General features: G+C 40.7%; 1 protein-coding gene across 5 annotated transcripts in view; it reads left to right on the plus strand.

Annotated features, from left to right (window-relative positions):
* Nucleotides 1-22,105, plus strand: part of LOC111255342 (proton channel OtopLc-like) — a 73,558-nt gene that overhangs the window by 14,298 nt on the left and 37,155 nt on the right. For 4 of the 5 annotated variants that reach the window (XM_086978309.1, XM_022817215.2, XM_086978308.1 and 1 more), the window contains exon 2: nt 559-729. In XM_086978309.1, the coding sequence (XP_086834435.1) occupies nt 559-729 (171 nt within the window). Of the gene's footprint in view, nt 1-558; nt 730-15,624; nt 16,309-22,105 lie in introns of those variants that run through there. The other variant, XM_022817217.2, reaches the window with a different exon arrangement.

Genomic DNA, 22,105 nt, shown 5'->3' on the forward strand with positions numbered 1-22,105 from the left:
TTTTTCATCTTAAGAACTCCTAGTGCACGCTAGCAGCTCTACAAAAGATCACCCAAGAGTCTGCTGTACAGCTTTCTCGGTTTGTTTCAGTACGAATGTACCCTGTGTATTCAGTTATTGCTTATATGGGTGCTGTTAGGACGAACGTACACTTAAGTAGCAAATGTAGATATATATATATATATTTTTACCTTTATTACAATCAGTGGATTGTCGCATCTGGCGTCTTGAGGTCGCAATGATGATGATGATGATCAGCGGTCATCAATATGTACGGGTTAGGCATTTATGTCCTTTCTCCTCTTAGCGTCCGATGCAAGGATCGTGCTACAATGCGAACCTGGTAAAGTAGGTAGTGCAAGCTGTTCATTGATGCCATTTAACGTACCACAATGGAATTATAATTTCACGCCGTAACTCGACGCACCTATTTAATGTCACGTCTGTGAGATGAAAGGAGATGTGTTAAGGTTGGCTCAGTCAGTCGAATCAGGCCGAATCTAGCGTTCTCCTTTGTCCGATATCATACTATCTGCTATCACTTTATTGTATTTATAGATGGTGCCTTCGCTGACTGGCTTGGATATGTTCAGATCTTGCGTTCCCCACCAAAATGACTCGGGTCCTGCGTGGCTCAAACTGCTCAGAAAACGAAAAATCAACTCGGAAGACGGCAGCATGATCAAGAGCTCCAGCTACGCGGGAAGCCCACATTGCGATTGCGTTGAGGTCAGTGATTCGATGAAGTAAATGGTTTTTATTTTGACAAAGCGTAACGCTTGACATAACGCCAGTCCAGTGGTTTGGACTGCAGCGGACAGAAAAACTGTATAGAAAAGGGTTCGTACTGTGATAAAGGCCGTTAGCTTTAATCGTCGAATTATTATTATTATCGAAATTTATTATGAAGTATTACGGTTACGATCGAAAGCAGATGTAGGTGATTTTTTAGGTTAGGTAGAAAAATAGGCATTTGTCTAGAACTATGCCTTCTCACTTTGAGCTATCGAGACGCCACTATTTTGTGTTGTCAATATATATAAAGGTGTTGACAATATTGTATTGTAACGGCATTAGCACAGCGTATAACTCACATACAGGACACTGAACTATCAAACGACGCTTTGCGTACTTCTTTTTAGCGTAGTGAAGGCCAATGTTGTGGGGAAAATGTCTGAGAATGGTTACACGGAAACCGTTATTTAGCAAACGACTTGACTATACCGGTACATCTCATTCAAAGTTTTTCGAATTTTCGTGGCACTCTTCTGATAGAACACCATGCATTCTCCCGTCCGAGGTGTGGACCAAAGTTGCAGTCGACCCCTCCATCTGTGTTCGAGACAAAGTAAAAATATATTTAAAACCATAAATGTCCACATAGAGGAGATATTTAGTGGCATTGCGACATTTTAAAGACGGACAGTATAAAAAAGTGTGGCACACCTTTTTCACTGGGGTTCCAACTCGATGTCAAAATTTTATAGGCCCAATTGTGTTGACAAGGACGAGGCCTGCAGTCATTGATACTGCACCCCATATTAAATCATCACGACCCACGTATAGATTACATCATGTTCATGCACCGCGTTCGTCACCAATGTGACAGATGGTTATTAAATATCATTTAGTCATTCGATAATCCCACAGTTATCGTATGCAAAACTTTCTTGCTTAACACACTCTGCTCAGCTCGTGTAACATTTCATTAGAACAAGTGCTAATTAGGCATTTTTGTTTTTGCCAAAAAAAAAAAAAAAAAAAGCTATATAATGTGTTTTTTTTTTTTCACACAATAATCACATTGATAATTATCGAAACTAAGAAGCTTTCCTTATTTCTAACGTTGTGCTTGTGCTGACCGCTGGCTGGCCATATTCGACAAAGTCAAACTGGGCCAAGAAGCAGAGCGAACGAGCGATTCTTACTGCGGACGGATTTAGCGGAGGCATTGTACAGCAGGGAATAGTTAGGACGAAAAAAAGCTGTTTTGGGATGGTGAGTCAGATTTGATTGACCGTTAGGCTGGATTGAAGCGGGTCATCAGTCACTCGCCTTTTACGGTGTTCCGTAACAGCAGCGTGTGCACGAGAACAGTCTGAACGAACGTCGCCACCATTTGTTACTATATTAGCTTAAAATTATAGATCGATTGGTGCTAGTTAATCTTAATGGCGATTGGGGTGTGGCTACACACAGGCACCGTTGCCGGTCGAATCCACGAAAGAAATTAGAAGTGGGGGGTTGCGGCTACCATAGCGGTAATGATATTGCTGTTACCTAAATTTGAACGGAGGTGGAGTTCAATGAGTGAAATTAGTATCAAACGTATTAGCACAACAGGGAAAAGAAATGAACCGCGACGGTTTGATGTATGCTGCAACTGCTATGAAAACAAACAGGTAAAAGGTAGATAAAGTAAATTAGGCGTCAAATGATTCTCTTGTTGAATATACATAGAAGATCTGTTTCCTATGTAGAATAAAAACATCATGAAAAGAGGTGGAATTTACCGAATTGCCTGATTGTTTCATTATAGTTGGGCGCTTCCTTATGTCAGTCACTATGTAACAATGCAAAGTCAGGAAGTATCAAACGGGTCAAATGATCATCTCCATTGCTCTATGCAATAAGATAATTGAGGGAATTTAAAAAATAGCAGATGTTAGCAACTGCTTTTGCTGTAAGTTGGTACAAAACGCTTGAAAAGTTTCGCCTGTTTAATAGACATTGATTTTCATGGAAGTCCTTAATAGCCTAGAGACAAACTACAATATGCGTATCAGTCAACACTATCCGGATATATATGCTTCCTTTATTTTATATTTCTGCTTTTGTAAGGAATATACTCATTCTGAAACTCGTATCCTGTATCTGCGAAATGCCATTCGTCGGCAAGGCTTTATGGCTGAGCGTACCGTTTGTGAACATAAACCCTTGAAATAGATTTTATAGCAATCGTGTAAGTATAAAACCGATGAATCGACAAGTCTCTCCTACCGAAAAGACGCTTGAAGTTTATAAGAACGTAAATTTCGACCGTACGTAATCGGTTGTACGCATGTGACGACTACGTACCTCAGACAGTGGCGGATCGTTCCCTCCTATCTGAAAATGTTCTATTGATTAAACAAATCCTTGGTATGCTGGTTTGAAGAATCATACAGTTCTCTAGGTGGGCTCTTGTTACAGCAAAACGGTTGAACTTCTCAATGAAACCCACAGGCTTTAGGACAGAATCCACTGATAAATACAGGTTTCTCAATTTCTTTTTTGTCACGTACATGGAACTAACTGCTTCAGAATAGCTTTCCCATACCGACGTGTGGAGTACATACCTTATTCGTGTTCATTATTGCCGTAAGCTTCATAGAGCTCTTCACGAAGTTACGATGCTGTTACGAAACAATTGTATAAATACCCTCTGAATTATAGATTTCAACGCGATCCCTCCTCAATGATAAAGGAAATAATCGTTTTTCCGCAGATTTCCGATGCCGATCAATTCCTTTGAGACATTTAAGGCGTCATGAAATTCATTCTACTAAAACATGACCCCTGATTTTTTATAATGGCTACCGAAGCTTTGTAGAGCGTTACGTTGATCCTGTATGTATCCGGTAGTGATTGTTTAAACCTACGAAGTAACCACCTGGTCATATATATATATATATATACGTCTCAGACAGGGTTATAGTTAAGCCGCAGGAAGGTACGTAGCAATATTTCGTAATATCATTAATCAACAACTTCATGGTTACGTAGTTAGTGGTCGTCATTTTTCCTTATCAGCAACAGATAGCATTCATTACAAAGCGACAGGGAAAGCGTTCCATTGAAATCAGCATCTATTAAATACTCATTTAGACTAGATAGCAAAAATAGTATTTAGTTAGCTTGTGTTGCTTTGCCATTCGACGCGGTGCAGCATGACATGAATACAAGATATACATATATATGTAGTAACTGTTTTTTATACATAAGAGCTAAGTAAATTAGAATGTTGTCAAACGGCGATGCCGCAGTATCGGTTTTTCAGCTTCAGCCACGGTAACCAACTGCATTGACTAGCAAAGCATCGCTTGATCGCCAACAGTATCAGACTGATTGTCTAGTCGTTTCCTGAATCTATTCTATTCTGATAGATTGGAAGATGCATCAGACAGGTATCAAACGAGTGTCTATGGTGCGATCATCCACACGGTCTCTTCTCCTCCTCATTATTACTGTATTCTGCTTCTTCGTTTGCGTCTGCTGTTCCCTTTCAGTCATCCCCTTGTTCTAGCTTCCTTACGTAGGAACGTCCCTGTGATTGAGTTTTGATCGATTTAAATTATGGTAATTTAATGGGCTTCACTACACAGAAACAACGAACGTTAAAGCGTCCATCTATCTGGGCTTCGACGACTGGTACTGCCGCGCCTTAACGTCCTCTATCTCTCCATATATGATATGGCGGTATGAGGGTTTCATTATGAGAACATGACCCAATGCGCGTCCTACTGTGAGCCCTTGCGGAAGGCCTTTCCATGAAATTGCAAAAGCCAACAAGCTCTGTATGCACGAACAGACAGTGTATATATGTGTTCTCGTCTGAGCTCGTTTACCATGCACACACAAACACTTGACGCATTGCAGATAAATCATTCTTAGGTAGTAGAGGCAGGGAGTAAAGGCGCGAATATAATGCAACGAACTATACCGTTTCGCCGGGGTGCCGATATACCACTCTAATGTAATTAACTAATATTATAAGGGGCGTTCCGTTTCGCTTGCAAAATCGGAAGAAGCAAGACAGCCAGCATGCTCATCGGATACAACGGCGGACTACTCGGCTGGCTGCCATGTAATAATATGATAATTACAGACTAAACTATGTAAGGTGTACATTGTAACGTATACATGGGCCAGTGTGTTCAGTATTAACTTGTCTGATTACAAGTAAGATTAGAAAATAAGTAGGATTTCCAAATAGAACTTGTGTTTACGAAGTTAGCTTGCGATTAGAAAACCTATTTTGCTTTAACAAACGACAGATTTAGATGGGAAACAACGATACTCGCCAAACACCTGCTTCAGGTTTATAGGCCTATTTTCTTAATAACACACACACACACACACACATGGCAGATCTAAAAGTTACTTGCTCGATATAAGATAGTACATGCTAGGCGAAGCATCTTTGGTCTATTTGTAGTCACGCGCGTATCTGCCGACACGGTTCATTCGAAGAAGTCAAATAAAAGCCGGGCAGATATGGTGGATGATGCCGCTCTAACGATTTCTTTCGGAGCTCTACATCGCTTCTGGATAGACTCGCGTTCAAGATGAAAACTCCCGTTGAGAACAAAGTGAGGTCATAATGACGCCAACTTTGCGTCTTCATATAAGATGTGTCTTTGACGGTTCCTTGGATTCATTTGGAACAAGTGCTTACAATAGTTGCAAAAAGAAATAAAGCTCTCACGCATCTCGATATCGAATAGAATGCCCCCCTTGTTTTGTTGGCAAGTTTTATTGGTTTCAGACCCAAAATGTGTGACTTAGGATCCTAGACTATTTACGTTAATACCACATAAACTCCTTCAATGAAGGATAAATGGGTTGCAGATCTGTTGAAGTCAGATAAGATATCGTCCTAGCAGGAATCACTGCCATACTCAGCATAATAGTCGTCAAATATTGAGCTCAAGATTGGTCTTTAAATAACGTTTCGATGTTACTCAAGGCGGTTACGTTTACATTTGAAAACTACGACCCTGTCTTGGTGATGAAGTAACTAGGTAAACTTAAACGAATATACCCATGAACTTGTTATTGTCGAAGTGCGTTGCTAAGATAGCTTCGTTCAAGTCGCGTCTACCAAATTAGTGATTCTACAAATTAGTATTCATTTAAAATTAATTAAAATATTTTTTTAGCAACAGGACTCACCTCAAAGGGTCATTGTTTGTACGTAAAACGAGGAACATTAAGCATCTTGCACAACTACTCCGTCGGCATTCAAGTAGACACACGATTTCCAAATATACAGTGCACAGTATCATGCGGGTTGTCATTCGGTCGTTTGCCGTAATCATTCAGGCTAATCCTAACGGATACCGCATGATGTACGGACCAGTTACATTGAAGACCGAAGTAATCCGATTATGCGGACACGAGGTCATTGTACGTTTAAGGCGAAGGGTTAATTCTGCGATACAAAGGACGAATACAATATAATAACGAATTGAAAAAAAACTGTTTAAATTCTGGATAGCAGAGTAAAAATTTTATATAACAGATCTGAACATTTGTCTCCTACTTCATCAGATTGCATTAGCGGTACGTCTCCTAGAAAAACCTGTACCACGTTATAGATAAGATGAAGATTTGACTAATATAGCTTCGAGACGAGCCGGTATTAATGTGCAATTTTTACGGTAAAAGCATACGAAGCGTGAAATAATGATTGAATATAATAAGGAACTCGATATACCCTGCCGTTGCAACTGGTCGCTACTCATGATGATTTGAAACAATCTACTGGTTGATGATGGTGTTTTTTTGGTTAAAATTAGCTATATTATTCCTCTTCTTATCTTCATCTTCGACCTATCACAGCCTTAGGGTCTCGTGATAATTTTTTTCAGTTGGCATAAACGGATTGGACACATACACGAAATAATACTAGGACAGCTAGACGTCCGTGTTTGGCTATGGCAACAAACTCAGCTTCAAACGTTGCTGCATCTGATAAACAATAAAGATTCAAAAAATTACTGGAAAGCAAACTTTGTATATCTGTAGATTTTCGCGGCAATGGATGTTATACAAGAGACAATAAGATAAAGCGACTCGCACAAAACTGACCACATGATCAGATCGGATCGATTGAATTTTTTCACCGATACGTTCGTCAATGACTACAGCATGTAGTGCACGACTACAACACTTTGCTTGTAACAAAATTAGATGCTTGGAATTATCGTCGTTCGGTTTGTCGATGACTCTCAATTGAGATGGCAACCTCGTTATCAAGGGGGACAAGAGGAACTCGGAGAACATTCGACACTGTTCGAAGATTTGTATTGTTCTCCTCAACGACTGTATGAGTACTTTTCGCTAATAAGCAGGAAGAACATGATAGTGATCAGTAAATAACGGATCGGAAGATACTACAGCGGAGAAGATCGTCGTGACCGCATTACTTGTACTTTTTGTAACGAGATAATCACTAAGAGCTTAAACACTCATCATAATGCTGTTTGACTTTGTACTCCTAACATGAGCCTGCAAGGTCAATAGCTGTTGATAGTTCTCGTTATCGTAAGATCTCTTTTCGGTGGATTGTAATTAATTCTTTTACACAAATCAGCTTCCGTGTACAGGCATCTAGATTTCGGCAGAAGCAGTAAGTTAGTATCACGTCTTGCAATTGAAACGTTCCTTGGAAGTGGCCAAAAACGGGACCATGATTTCGTCCCCCGAGATCATGTCACAAACACTGTTGCCCCAATCAAGTTGTCTCCTTTTATCGATCTAAAAATGAGAGGCTAAAAGCGATTACTATCTTTTGTGCTATAAGGATGCATGCTACGTGGCTAAGTAAAGATGGCAATACCTAAAACTCTATGATATTGCTTCTTGACTTCAGTTAAATCAGATGAGTGAGCAGGTTTTTGTGCCCATAACTATATATACGGACTGCATGCACATGCGTGGCTAACAAGGCTTTGCGAAGGTTCTTAGTGGGCCTAGAATGCAACAGGTACAGCCTTGAAAACGTTCCTAAGTGGTCATTATAATTACAGAAGGTTTGCCTTCACAAAAATTAACGACACTGAGCTTTATGACAGGACCTGAATACATGGAGCCACGGCTCGAATTCATCTTGCGTATGTTACGGTAACGTTTACTGCCGTTCTTGGTGCTCATTAAGCATACCCAAGTTCGCTTCTGCGTTCGCCACAGCTCGGAAAAGCTAAAACCATTGCCATCTCATTCCCAACCATTCCAGAGCTCAAGAAAATTGCTCTCACGTTTCGATTTGGTCGATCGTCCTTCCAGGACACCGTTGATGTCCGATTTAATCAAATCATCTTCTTCGCTTATATAGTCTATTAAATCACTCCATAGTATCTGTATTCACCACTGCCGAACCACCTGTTTCTTCGATAAAAAAAAAATGCAATATATTTCAATGGTATAAAAAACACTAAATAGCATTCAATGTTTCCAGTAGTATCTAAACATTCAACCCGCGTATATTATGCGAGTATCGTCGTCCGAGTGATTGCCCCACCATTGCTAGCGCACGCCTATCGTCCATTGCGTCGTTCGATTATTGCTAATGCACTGCCAAGTCAACGCTGGGTAGGGCAAAACGAGGGGGCGGTCGCTTACGGCAGTTACTCCGGCTGTAACATATTTTGGGATTGGATCAAATACGATTAACTGGCCAAAAAGATGCTACATGGAGCAATCTGTTGGGAGGATCCCGCAGAAAATTGCAACGTTTCGATTAAAGATGACTGTACAGCAATAGAGTAAAACAGAGGTGGGGTTATGTTAGGCGGAACGACACAACAAGCGCAAAAAAAGAATGTTCTGGTATGATCTGTTTGTCTATACTGAGTTATTTAGATAATATGTTTCTACGTGATTCAGTTGACCCATATAAGAATGCAATTATCACCAAATAATATTGCTCAAGACTATTTGCTAACTAAGAAATGTATGCTTGGAATACAAAATCGTAAAGAGTAATGGGTATTAGTCATCTTATGAGAGCCTTGAAACATTTTCACATAGCCCTTCCCGTTACGAGCAAATTTCACGCGCTAGATAATGAATGTTAACGTCTTCAACGTCACGTCAGGCAGAGATACTACCGCCGCCTTGCCCTATCTGCCACTAAGGCGCCTATCAATCGAAGTTTTGAAGCATTTTATGAAAACAACCGGGTAACCATTCTACAGGCGTTATATACTTTTCAAATGTAAATCGAGGGCGTAGATATAACTCACTAGTAAGTACATGATAAACTATACTTCAGTATCATTTCAATGGCCATTGAAGGAATCAACTAGTAACTGTAGGAGTTACGCTCACTCGTTGTGATAACGACGTCTGTTTCAGGCCTTTCAACCCCTCTTGTGCGCCTATAGAGAATCGGAAGCGCCGTGCTTACGATATGGTTATATTACTATTATATCTGATTGTAGCGACTACGGCCTAGACTCAACTGAACAGTCTACATCTATTGTTATTACCAAACGTATAATAGCATAAACAATTCAATGAGCGTACAACTTTTGCTAGCACGCGACAGCACTTCGATCGTATCGAGTTTGTTTTTTTACCTGTACACAGCGGGCTGATCAGTTTTGGGGCATATTTTCATCATTCATTCTACATGGAAAACCTGTCGTCCGCTCCGAGGTCGTACGCTCGCCGGTTTATTCGCCGTCAGCTGCCGTCGGTCGATCGCTACATCCATTGTCGCTATTGCTGTCACCATAACCTGATTGATTCTCAATTGACGCCAACTCATCCAGAGCGCTATCTATGACGGTCAGTCACTCAGTGATCCACGATCAATGATGCTTGCACAGACTCTGTGAACTATCCACTGCTCATTTTGTCTACTCGAAGCACAGTATTTACAACTACGATTACTTTTGCCCGTCAGAAAATAGAACGTCACTTTTATTCGTTCCTAAATACACCAGATTCGCTATTGAGCCAATTATCTTACACTCGTCGATTTTGCTGGTTACAGTAAGGTAACATAGGTCCTATGTTAACTAGCCAGAGCTACAAAATGTTCGGAGTTAGTTAGTACCAATTTAGTAGTAGTAATAGTACATTTGACGACAATAATGTACGCTATACGTACAATTATCTGTCCTACGTTTGCAGGGAGACATTACCACAAACGTCTGCGATATTCCTATTTTGATTACCAAGACTGGACTCCGATAGAAGACGCCCTCTGGCAGTCCCCAATGACGAACGGTACTAAATTACAGAACTCCCTCGTCTCCCGAAACGTTCATCAATAGAAAAACTTTACAGGAGTTGGAATACGGATTGTTTCGGTTACGCTTGAATGCGAACAAGCAGTTTTACTATCTGATTAAAAACAGAACGAATACGGCGGCTGTAAGCTAAACCTTTTGGAACTTTTCGTTGTAAGCGGACGAATGTCTAGCTAGAATCAGAAGACATTGGCTATGAAAAAAAAAATGACATCACCGCCGTCATCGATCAGAGATCGATACCCCTCGGCGGCGACCGCTGGCGAACATTATTAATCACTGGTGTGTATCAGGCTTTACTGCTTAATCAGTAAATAACATTTAAGATAGCGACGACCATTAGAATTACAGCTGCTAGATGACGATGGCTTAATTATGGAAGTGTTAACCATATGTACATATACGACCAACCCCATATGGGGCATACATTACTCAACTATTTAACATAGACGATATCACGACAATATAGTCGGAGCTTTTTAATATCAATAAGGCCGACAGAAGCAGGGGATCTTTGGATGGCAACAAACGTTGTTGGGGTCATGGCAGCGGCTGAGTCCTCTGGTTAGCCTCTAAACTATATAATTTGTGCCAATCAAATGCTCTGGACTTAGTAACGATTCAGTTATCCGAGGAGGGTGTTCAGGCATTCGACTCGTTAAGACTCGGCGCTATTTCAGCTGGTTATTTTGTCGTACGAATTTGGTCCTTTTGCATAGTTATTTTACAGTAGTGAAAGATTAAATTAGCGAAGGACATCTGTCTTGCTAACGTACTGACAAAAATATATTGAACAATGCTAGTTTACTTAGGTTTTCGTTAGTGAATACAAACTCCTTTTGTACTCTAAACAGACGAGGGAGTATTTTGATTTATCTCGTCTGGGCAGCTGTGATGGACGGCGATGTCCAAGAGTTGCTCCCTTTTTCTGCCATTTGTCGCTTTCTATCTCTTTCTCTCTGGGTTACGAGTTCGCCGTTGCTGAACCTTCCGAACGACGATCGGCAGATTAGAGCTTCAACGCAAGCGAGAACGCATTACTTGATCATTCCTCGTTCACAGTTGCAAATTTATCAGCCTACAGTTAGTAACTCAGTCTCGGCGCTCAACTAGATGGAATATAAGGTGTTTTTCTGTACATACGAGATGCAGGGTTCAACTTGCCATATTCGCCAGCGCGTGTTGAAGTGGTTTCGTCTTCTCCGTCTAACCCGATCAACTTGAACTAGTCAGCTTGTGTGTCATATTAGCGTACGTTAACTTGACTTCTTTGCCACTAATTGTTTGGACGGTGAGTGCACTTGGACCTTTCAGGACCACACGCACGCACGCACGCACGCACGCACGCACACACGCACACAGAGGAAAATCCGTATAGGCGTTTACACACACGAATGCGCCGTTGCGTTACTACGTGACTTTTGTTACGCATTCGTTTTTTTTTTTTTTATCTATTGCTTGCTATCTAATCTATCTAGATACCTTTTAAGACTCAGCAGCATCTCGCGTTTAGCGTCATTGAATTATATCGTATACTAGATAGGCCGACATCGTCAAATTCTAGCTCGTTAATAATAGGAAAGCTTGTCATATCATTGCCCCTTTTATCTCTGCTAGATAAATCGCACATAAAATATTCGTCAGTTCGGGACGTTGCAGTTTTGATGGTATCGTTTTTGTCAATGTTACAGTTACGATCCAAGAGGGACGCACAAATATGGACGGCCCGTTTCGTGCTTATAATGAATATAGTAAATGACTCGATGTACGTGCATTGGCCTTTCCGATGTCCACGTCGTTATCAACTACCGGCCGCGCCCTTCTTTCTGCTGCAACAAAGTTCTAATGCGCTTATCGCTGTTGTTGTCGTTGGACACTTATTTAAGTTGATTCGTTTCCAACGACAACACAGAGGTATGGACCGACTGGGGCTACGATGACTAATTGAAACATTTTCAATTAAGCGAACTGCTAGCGTTCGTCAATTGCGGCACCGCTTGTTAGCATAAACAAAGGCCAACAGTCATTGTAGTAAGCCAAAATGCATCCGGCGTAATTATGTAGCTTTGTCTATCGATTGTTCACTTTAAAAAGTCTTGATTTTCTAGCAGTAACTTATTGTCAATGCAATTCAACCGGCCGTTGACAGAGTGCTCACTGACGCGTCAGATAATACGTAAAAAAGTTCAACTATGCTCATAGAAATTTTCTATAGCGTCTAACCACGAGCGAGTAAATACTGTCAACATCTATGTAACGACGGTTAGAAATGATTCAGTACTAACGAACGAATAGACGAATGAATCGGTATTTAACAGATCGTTGAGACCCGAACTTGTGTATTCCGGGCCACCATTTATCAGAATGGATCTAATTTTGGTAACTCCTTTGGTAGACTTAGCGGAAGTTGCAAGACAGACATGCACTTTCCGTATAGATGAGCAGTGTATGGTGACTATGGATAGCACATTTCGTTCCATCTACTGCGTCAGGATACACAGGTTACGCCATTAACCAACGTTGCCATTAATTAAAATGGCCTCTTTAAGCAGCGTAAACGAACTTTTACGTTTTTCGTTCAGCCACACAAGCTTTTGATGAACGATCGGATGTGTGGACGATCCGACGAAGATCAGATTTTGTCAATAGTATACCGTTGGAAATGCATAGAGGAAGTTCGCTGTTAGCCTTCAAATGTTGAACTTCCCAGAGAGTCGCGGTAAAACGTAATGAAACCTAATTCATTGAGGCTTAAGCAGCAGCTACTTAGATAACAAGCGATCTATGAAATTTGCTAGAGGTATTTCACTGGACGTTACCGCCCATTTACGGTGAAGCTTTTGCTCATTTGTGCCACAATCTTATCACACATCGTAATAATCAAATTGTGTTTTCATGTAAAATTTCGTAAAACTACTTGAGCCTTGTACACATACCCGTAACTAAAATTGTACCTGTAGCACGCTAGCACATCAAAGAATAATGTATAATAGTACAGTACATAAGCTTATCCATATATAATCTTTACTTATAAGGTGAGTGGGTCGTTTGTTTCAGGTTAATGTGTGTATGTAATCGTTTCGATTGAAATTGTCCCCTTCGAAATAGTATCCACTCATACGGCCATTTTTTTTGAGCCTTTTAAACGCTTTTTATATTCAACCTCACTATAGGTCCCAGTTAGGTAGGCAATATTTCTTTTTTCAATTTTAGCAGTAGGAAGTTAGCTTTGGTTAATACTCAAGTTATGACCGCATACGAAGTTTTTTAACGGAAATTGCTGTGCGAGTAGCTAAGTGTGGGCCTGTGCATTGTCGTGATGGAGGACCTAGGTCTCCTGTGCCGGACAGATTGGCACAAACTTCCCCAAACTTTTTGGTAGTACCTCTTGGTGATCATCGAGTCGGACGACATGAGTTCATGATGAACGATTTCTCGGCGGTCGGAGATGACTACGAGTACGACTATGTCTTGATCTCCTCGCGGCAACCATATACCCACCCGCGTTATGACGCGCTTTTCTAGAAGCGTCAAAAAGGTTTTCCTGGTGCAGTAGTTCTCGGCTATTCGTCTGCTCGACATTTATCTGCTTCAACACAAACTTTATGATAAGCCTTCTGACGCCTAAACGGTCGATCAAAATGGTCTAACATCAGCCAATTGATATTATTCTTCTGTTGTCGGCGGTTAGCAAACACGAATTGTTTCACCGTTTTCACGTTATCATCCATGATCGGCGTCACAGGTTTTCCAGTATGAGGATCATCCTCGATAGTGTTCTGCCCATTTTTGAGACGCTTGAACCATTTGTCTATTCGAACTTCACTCGGTGCCTAGCTTCCGTAGGTATTCTGCGAAATCCACATTGTCACAGTGATTGAGTATATTTTTTCGCGCACTCGTTGCTTCGTTTGGCAAAAATTGCTGAACGCCCAATACGTAAAGTTTCCCAGCGAAAAATTCGAAATTGCGTCAGGTCCTTATACAATTATACTTGTGTATAGCAGAAGCACTGCCCGTTTCCCTAAAATAAGCCTGTATTTATTACAAGCGATCATCCAGGTGCGTAAAAATTCAAACAAGTTATGCGTCTTTCAACCTTATAGTCGACGTAACGACTTTTCTGGATCTGCTGGTTTTCTAACATATTGAACCTATTGTTTAACAAGCAGGTAAACTCTGATCAATTCGCGCTTGATTTCAAACCGTTCTTAATACGTTTTATCGTATCCGGATAACGTAAGCATCATCTAGTTCTTTCGTTTTCATGTCGTAGATCCCCATTCCATACTGACCGCTGGACCACTACGACAAACCGCACCTTCCAAGCAACTGATCTAAAGTTATGCTTGCCAACTTAAAGTATCGCTTCGTTAAGGTCAGAGCGTTGCTTCTGTTGCTACCCGACGCCATCAATATCTCAACGCTATTCTAAATCATTTTATGTGACCCAGCTTAGTAACCAGAAAGCCGCGCCTGTCATGATACGGTAGCCACTGATCAACATGCGCTTATTGCAAGTAAAAAGTCGTTTCTATATGACAGATTGCTCTGTACACGACTGAGAAATGTACGCCTGTACATATTCACAGGCGAGTGTATACATATGAAAAAACGTATTTTGTAGAAGATTTTTTGCTGAGGGCCCTCTCCATCTCATCGTCCGTCGGCCGGAGCCCCCGTGCGCCCCTTCAACATGGAAGTCTACGGCAGGGAAGGGGTAGAGAGAGACAAAATCATCGCTTGCTCTATGCTAGGATGAAAAGTATGATAGTATGAGTATCTAGTTGTAGCGATTCGTGCCCGGCAGTCGGTCGAACGAAAGTGTCGGCGCTGTCAATGCGAGGGTTTCGTCGTGAGCGCTACCATTTCGTCGAACACCCGCTCGCCCCATGTTAAACAACGACACTTCTGCTAGATCATCTGTTCTGCCATTAAAAATCATCCGGATCATTTTAACAACCAGTCGTCTACATAGCAGTTAAACACAGTGGAAAAAAAATCGATACGGCATTATTCACTATAGTACTTCGATCAATACGACCGCGAAAACCATGAATTCAGCCCACGCCAGTTAAGCTTAAACAGGATACGTTACATTGTTGTCTACGTGTGACGACCATTGATATATACTATAAGAGATGAGTAACACTAGTTTTCTTTACGGACACGAATATGTTTCAACATCTATAATAGAAAAAGAATAGACCCAGTTTACAATCGTATAGTTGTTTCGTACTTCGTCGAAGGTGTCTCTTTTCCCCCTTCTTTGCCCCCCCCCCCCCCGTGTGTTAAGGTATATGTGGAGGCCACTTTTTTCTAATTAAGTGACACCGATCCCCGAGTGATGCTAGCGCGCCGTTATGAAGACAATGTGCGTGTTTCATTGTATGTACGCGCCGTCTATGAGTTTGTGAACACGCTGCCACGCATACTCTCGAAGAATAACGCGTATTGTTATAAGACGTGTTAAGCAATAACGTCACTAGTATTTAAGCGGATAGGAGGCAGGCTAATCTAGAAGCCAGCTATAGAACTGTAAACAGATATCTCCCGATCATTGCTGGTCATACTTATGGCGGTCGACCCTAGTGATATTGGTGCAATAAGGGCTCAGCCGTAGCATAAATTGACCCTCGTGAGGATCTCGTGGGACCCCTCCGTGCTCTGCCAGTCACGCCACGGAAACTTGCTTGTCCGCCTGCGTTGACAGGCAACGTTCGTGATTACGTACGACGACTAGCAAAAAGAAAGATAGATCTACTTTAGGTTAGAACGAACGGTTGTAGAAAGAAAACATACTAGATAACCATATCATGCACTGGGCCATTGGGCACTCCACCCGCTCTTTCATCGAAAAAAAAACCAACGTGTCAACATAGTAGAACTTCACGTACCAGCAGCCAATGTGCAGGTGCAATACAATTGGCTAGATACAACGATGCTAACTCACTCTGAGAACTCTATGATATCCCATAGAATTAAGCTATTATCGCTGAATTGAATGGACGAAAAGTAGCAAAATTTGGTACCATACAAATAGAATTATGGCTAAGTGCGTTGAATCGATGGATGGAAGGATGCCCCGTGATCGTTATAGCGTCGACGTTGACGACAGTGTTGTAGAAAACCGTAACTGAACTTTCATAAAATCTGTAAAACCAGACAGATCAAACAGTCTCTTTTGAGTGCCGGATCCGTCACGCTCGGAATGACCTTTGAGTTAAATATGGACTCGCTTGTGGTGCCAAATTTAAGGATTGCAACACGAAGATCCAGTGCTGCGGTGCGTTCTTTAAGAAATCCGTTGTTTCTATGATGACTCAAGTGTAGCTTAGTTGATTGGCAGAAAGTTGCTAATTCGATCGAGGGTGTTAAGCTTTGAAAAGCATCATATATTTAGGAAGCAAGTATTATTTGTAAAAAGCCTGGTCGGTAACAAGTTAAAGACTGCACGTGTCAAATTTGGTTTCCGAATATTGAACTGGGAGCCACATATAAATCTTGCTTCGTCAGTATACGTAAAATAACGATATGGAAACCTAGAATTGAATTAGGTTACCTTAAAAGACCTACTATAATTACCTATATAGTTCTGATCAATTTAGCTAAATCCGTTTGTTAAGATAATCGTCGTGTGCATTATCGGATTGACGGCTTATATCAGATAGTGTGAATGAAACGCTGTATCAATGCTAATTGTTTCTAGCCATGGCCTAATTTGTCCACCTAACTGCGGCTATACTTCGTAGCAAGGAGCCTATTGTTTTGTTAAGGTGCCTTACGGAACGAAATCAAACCTATCAGTGATCCTTTGATCCTTTACATCCTTAAACCTGCATGTAAAGAAGAACCTTTTAAACCTGCTGCCATCAATCAAAAAACGATTTTCTTTATTTATCGTAATTTATCCCCATGATACACTTCACTAATAAAGTATCAGCGATGTGGGCATTCGGTTTGATTTAATAAGCGTGCACAGAGCTTGCTAGGCGAACCAATCAAATGTTAATAAAAGCTTCACTATACTAGTTGTATACCAGTTGTCACGTAGAGTTCGCGTATGGCCTCTCTACTCAGTCATGAACAGTTCTCTATAACTCAGGAGCAGTGCCATGATTGTTGGTTTCGTTAAAACCTTCATTACTGCCGGCGTCTAGAAATCCATCATCAATTGTTCACAAGCCGTAAAAACCATACTGAATTGGTCCGTAATAACAAAACAAAAACATGTCTTACGAACAAAAAGTGGGGTCTGATTTATGGAACTCTCTCTCTCTCTCTCTCTAAAAGCGATAAGGAACTGAGTCGGACGCAGGTCGATGGATACACTCCAGGCGCCCCATCCCCTGGTACTACTACAGCAGCCAGATATTAGGCAGAAAAATTGCTGCTCCGTATACCTTAGACGCATTTTTGAATTTGTGATCGACCTTCGTTAGTGTAAGCATTACATTAATGCCAGTGCCTAAAGGGGAAATTTTACGTAGAGGAATTTCTATCAGAAAACCGACCTATTCAAAAAAATCATCTGTCATCGTCTGAGATTTGGGGACCGGGAGACCAGCAGTCTGCGTACTCTCCTTGAAAACAATTATAAAAACGCAACAGTCAAAGCTGTAAAAAGCTCTAGTTGGCCGTGTGTCGCAACGTTGTTGGCTAAAAGTACCAAAACATGCAATACATAAAATATTACAGGGGGCTTGACTCGTTTTGTTGTTTCCTACATCAGATCAACGATTGCCACGCCCTTATGATTCAATGAACATATCATATTTGGCCACAATGAGCATCATATCAAAGCACTTATTGTTCTAGGCTGTACCATAAGGCGAGGTTTCAACAAGAAGCAAACGGTGTTGCATAGGTATTTCTTATTCCTACAATATTTCTACTTGAATATGCCGTTACTGTTAAGCCAAATAACAAGCACTGAGCATACTTTAGCTAAAAGCCTGCAACTCAACGATGTATTACAACTATCCAGGCCTGATCTGGTGTACCGAGTTGCCTATTGTACCGGTGCGATAATCATTCCTCCGGCTGGAATGGACCTTTTTTCAAAATTTTGTTTTTGTCTTCTTGCCGATTGCGCAAACTCACAATCGACGTACCCGACTTACTGTTATTAGTATGAAAATTCTCGTCGACGGTCGTGAGGTGTGCCTGCATGCTACTACTATGTTTGGTACAGTGTAACCGAAGGAGTGCGACACGCTTGAAATCATACGAGGTGTAGCACTATATTTTCTACCTGCTGTGAAATTGCCGAAACGACCTTTTCGCTCGTTCAAGTTAATGTCGTCTCTGTCTTTGTGTCCTGTTGTGCATCCTGCAGAGCTTTTTCGAGTGTAACTGGACATTTCAGGGTGAGGTCGCTGATAACATTATTTTATTGCCATTTGAACCATTCCTGAGACAGAAATTGTTTGTTAAAGTCTATTATTACCCTAACATAGAAATAAAATCGAAAGTTAAACATGGCTGATCGGCAATACAAAGCATAATGCCCCACAGGACCGTCGACGGACAAGATAAATTAAAAAAAAAAAACGCTGATTAAGACCTGTCCTATCTTTTTGTTGTTTTCGGGTGAGTAGCGATTGTCAAGAAAAGACAACTTAATAAGACAAGTGGCACATAATTCAATCATCTCCTTCTCGTTCTTCTGTTTCCTCGTCCTGTACGAAGGCACTTTGTTTTATGCCACTTGGGCAATACAACCTCATCAAATATATTTAATTTCTATATGCGATTCAATAAAAATACATCTTTAGCTAAATCAATTTAAGTGCAGCAGCAAATTAAGTGCAGCAGCTATTCATGTTTGAAACAGCACGTGAGCAGGTGTTGGCCTGTGCGTCCTTACAACAATCAAGAGCGACGAGTAACGTGCGGCCGTTGCTTGTTTAGACCTTACCTTTGGCAAAATTATTATTATTATTATTATAGAAGATGGCACTGTGACTATAAAGAAAAAAAAATGGCTTAACAGCTACAGACGAGCTGTTTGCCTGGTTACCATGCCATTTCATAGGTTTATTGTAGGCAATCTAGGTAGGTCCAACAAGATCAACTTCGGCTAGATCTTTTTTAGCAGAGCAGGTCCGTGGTGCTGTACGGGAAGAGGTGCTTCAGAAAATGTCTTGACGCAGAAAATATAATCGCGATGTCTTATCGAAAGTCTGCCATTACATCTATGATAGCGTTATTTGGCTCATAGAGAATGTAGTATGGAACTTGCTTGATTACGGTGTGTAAGTTTAACTAGATCGTAAGGTCATTAATTGTGTTTCTACCAAAAGAGTTTATGCTACAATCGTAATTCATTTTACATATGTACCGAGATTCGTAGATCTGTGCACGTATTTTTGCCTTTACTATCGCCAAATCACTGGTCCGGTTGGGTGTCCCAATACTACACCACGTCTGCATGCATCTATGCACAAAATAACCGACAGAGTGAAGCTGAATGCGTGAGATTTACTATGCACGATAAATTATTACAATGTGTTCTCTTAGCGGTTTAAGCAAAAAAATTCATTGTGGAAGCAAAAAACTCTTTTATCTATAGGACCGATTTGTATTTGCTCGAAAAAAAAAAAACGCATAGTCATCTTTATTGTTTGTTGTGTAAAAAAAATGACTGATAATCAGTCGCCTTGAACACGATAGACAACCTATCCATTAGATCAATTACGACATTTTGGTACAAGATTACCATCGATATACAATATCCACAACATATCCATACAATAGAACAAGCGTAAGTTACAGAATAAAATCTGATCTTAATAAACACAAATTCTTGTCTAGAATTCTTACTTAAAGGTCTTGTCTATAGCTTTGTTGTTTACTTACGGCAGTTCGATAGACATGCCGACGACACAATCCCCCAGAAAAAAAAAACCATATCTATATACGATGCTCTGTAAACAAACAATCTGAGAATAATGTCAACACTATTCCCAATGACGCCGCGTACTGTTCCTTGTTTGTCGTCACTTAATCAATTTGTCATTGTTTTAATAGCGACTTTAAGACGGCAAATAGGTGAGATATGGGCGGCAAAGGTGCCCTTCGTCTTACTGTTTCGATATCTGTTTGTGTTAGCGATCGGATCGAAGCAGAATCGTTTTCAGGAGAACGATACACAGCTTGCGTTTGTTCAGAGATATCATATGAAATCTACTTAGGCCCACAGTCAATCATCTATAAAATGACTTCGATTTACGCCGGAGCTAATATTCGATTCCTAACAACAGACACCCCTACGACATGTGCGAAATCAAGAACTTATATACATTTCATATCATTAAATGCATACACAAGCTTGCCGAAACAACCAGCTTTCAATAACCTTCCGTTAGAGTTTGGCAGTAATTTATCGATGTTCTATTAGGTTTCTACATAGTACTGTTATAATATCATTGTGCAGGGAAACATCTAAAAAAAAAAAAAAAAAAAATAGGTGTTTTTTCTTGTCCGCGTTTGCTGTCAGGCCACAAGTGCGAACTTAGATAAAATACATTGACTTTAATGAAGAATAAGAAGTAGAACTGTACTATTTATTCGGTAAGTGGGACTAGCCTTTAGTGTTTTTCATTTGGTCGGTAATATCATCCGAAGCGTTGTTTGTTTGTCACTGTAGTAAGTTGTTTCTGGGAACTAATCCAATGTGTTACAATCACTGATACCGTCATCGCGGGAGCACATTAGAATGAATTGGCTAAATAAACAGTTAGAACTGTGCTTGATAACGCGGTAGACATCTTATCATTCCTGAACGTCAAGGATGAACATATATAGTTATTTTTTGTAAAAAAAAAAAACTCTCTTGCTGGGTATCAAAATGTCTCATGAGTGCTGGGTATTTACCCAGGTTTAACAAAAAGTGTGAGACGAACATTCTCTAAATAGTTCTCATGCATTTTATTGATTTGTTCTAGAAAAAACGCAAATTGTATTTACCGGACGTTTCGCTGTGTTTTTGAGTCATAGATAGGGAATAGGCGGAGTAAACTAATCATATTACGGCCTAGCTTATGGCAACGTCTTGTTGAAATCTCTGGGTTACGTGCATGATCGATGCTAAAGCGCAAGCAAAAAGCTCGAGTGAAAGCGGCAATTCCCGCTCGGGCATAGAAGCTACTAAAACCTACTCGTTTATTGATTGGCCTGCTTGTTGCTAGCCATTGATGCAATGCCAGCCTTGTATTTAGTATTAAAATGACAAACGCATTATGTTCCATGGTTTGTTGTCAGCCTCATCTCGGCTATATGGCGCATGCGCTGCACCTTTGCCAACCTATTCGGCCCCTACCGTTGCGAACATGATTGCGGCCTTTATTACTCGTTCATTACCGTTTTTCCCCAGCGATAGGCTTTGAAGCCGGTAACGAGTAGCTTTACATTTGATTAGCAGTATACATTCTCTACAAAATAAGTGAAATGACTAATTCTGTTTTTCCTTCATTCCGGCGTTAAGATAGCTATGACTATCTCTTATATCTAGAAAGGGGTAGACAGCTGAGGGTAAGGAGAGGACCAAACGCGTGAAATTTGGGCGGGAAATGTTCTCCTGCCGCTATGCAATATGAATTTTATAGCCCGCGGCTATGCTGTCTAATATTACTGTGTTTGGGCGGTTCGTTTAGTATGCATGTAAGGTCCAGTAAACGTATGGGCGAACAATATGGAACAATAAGATAGGGCAGCATAATGCCCTATCGAGAAGCTAGAGCCAGCGGATCCGAGTTCCGACACGCCACGAGTAAGCGTTGATAGACAATCTTTGCTGCAATGAAGGACGGTTTTCATACCACACCAATGTATCATGCGTAAATACATCAATACAAGCGACAGCAGCCTGAACTAAGGCTAATAAAATTATATATATATGCATGTACATATATGGAGGATTAAGCCATTGGATCGCCGGGGATCGACGAGTGACAACGGTTTTTATCCTCTACCCTCGTCCAAACGTTTTTTTTTTACATTTTGTACCGTAACTACCGTTACGATATATATGCGGTGTATAGCGTGGGACTACATAAAAAGGTTAAATACTTACATATAAG

This window comes from Varroa destructor, unplaced genomic scaffold (genome assembly GCF_002443255.2).
Source record: "Varroa destructor unplaced genomic scaffold, Vdes_3.0 BEIS01000001.1, whole genome shotgun sequence".
In the NCBI taxonomy this organism is placed as follows: domain Eukaryota; kingdom Metazoa; phylum Arthropoda; class Arachnida; order Mesostigmata; family Varroidae; genus Varroa; species Varroa destructor.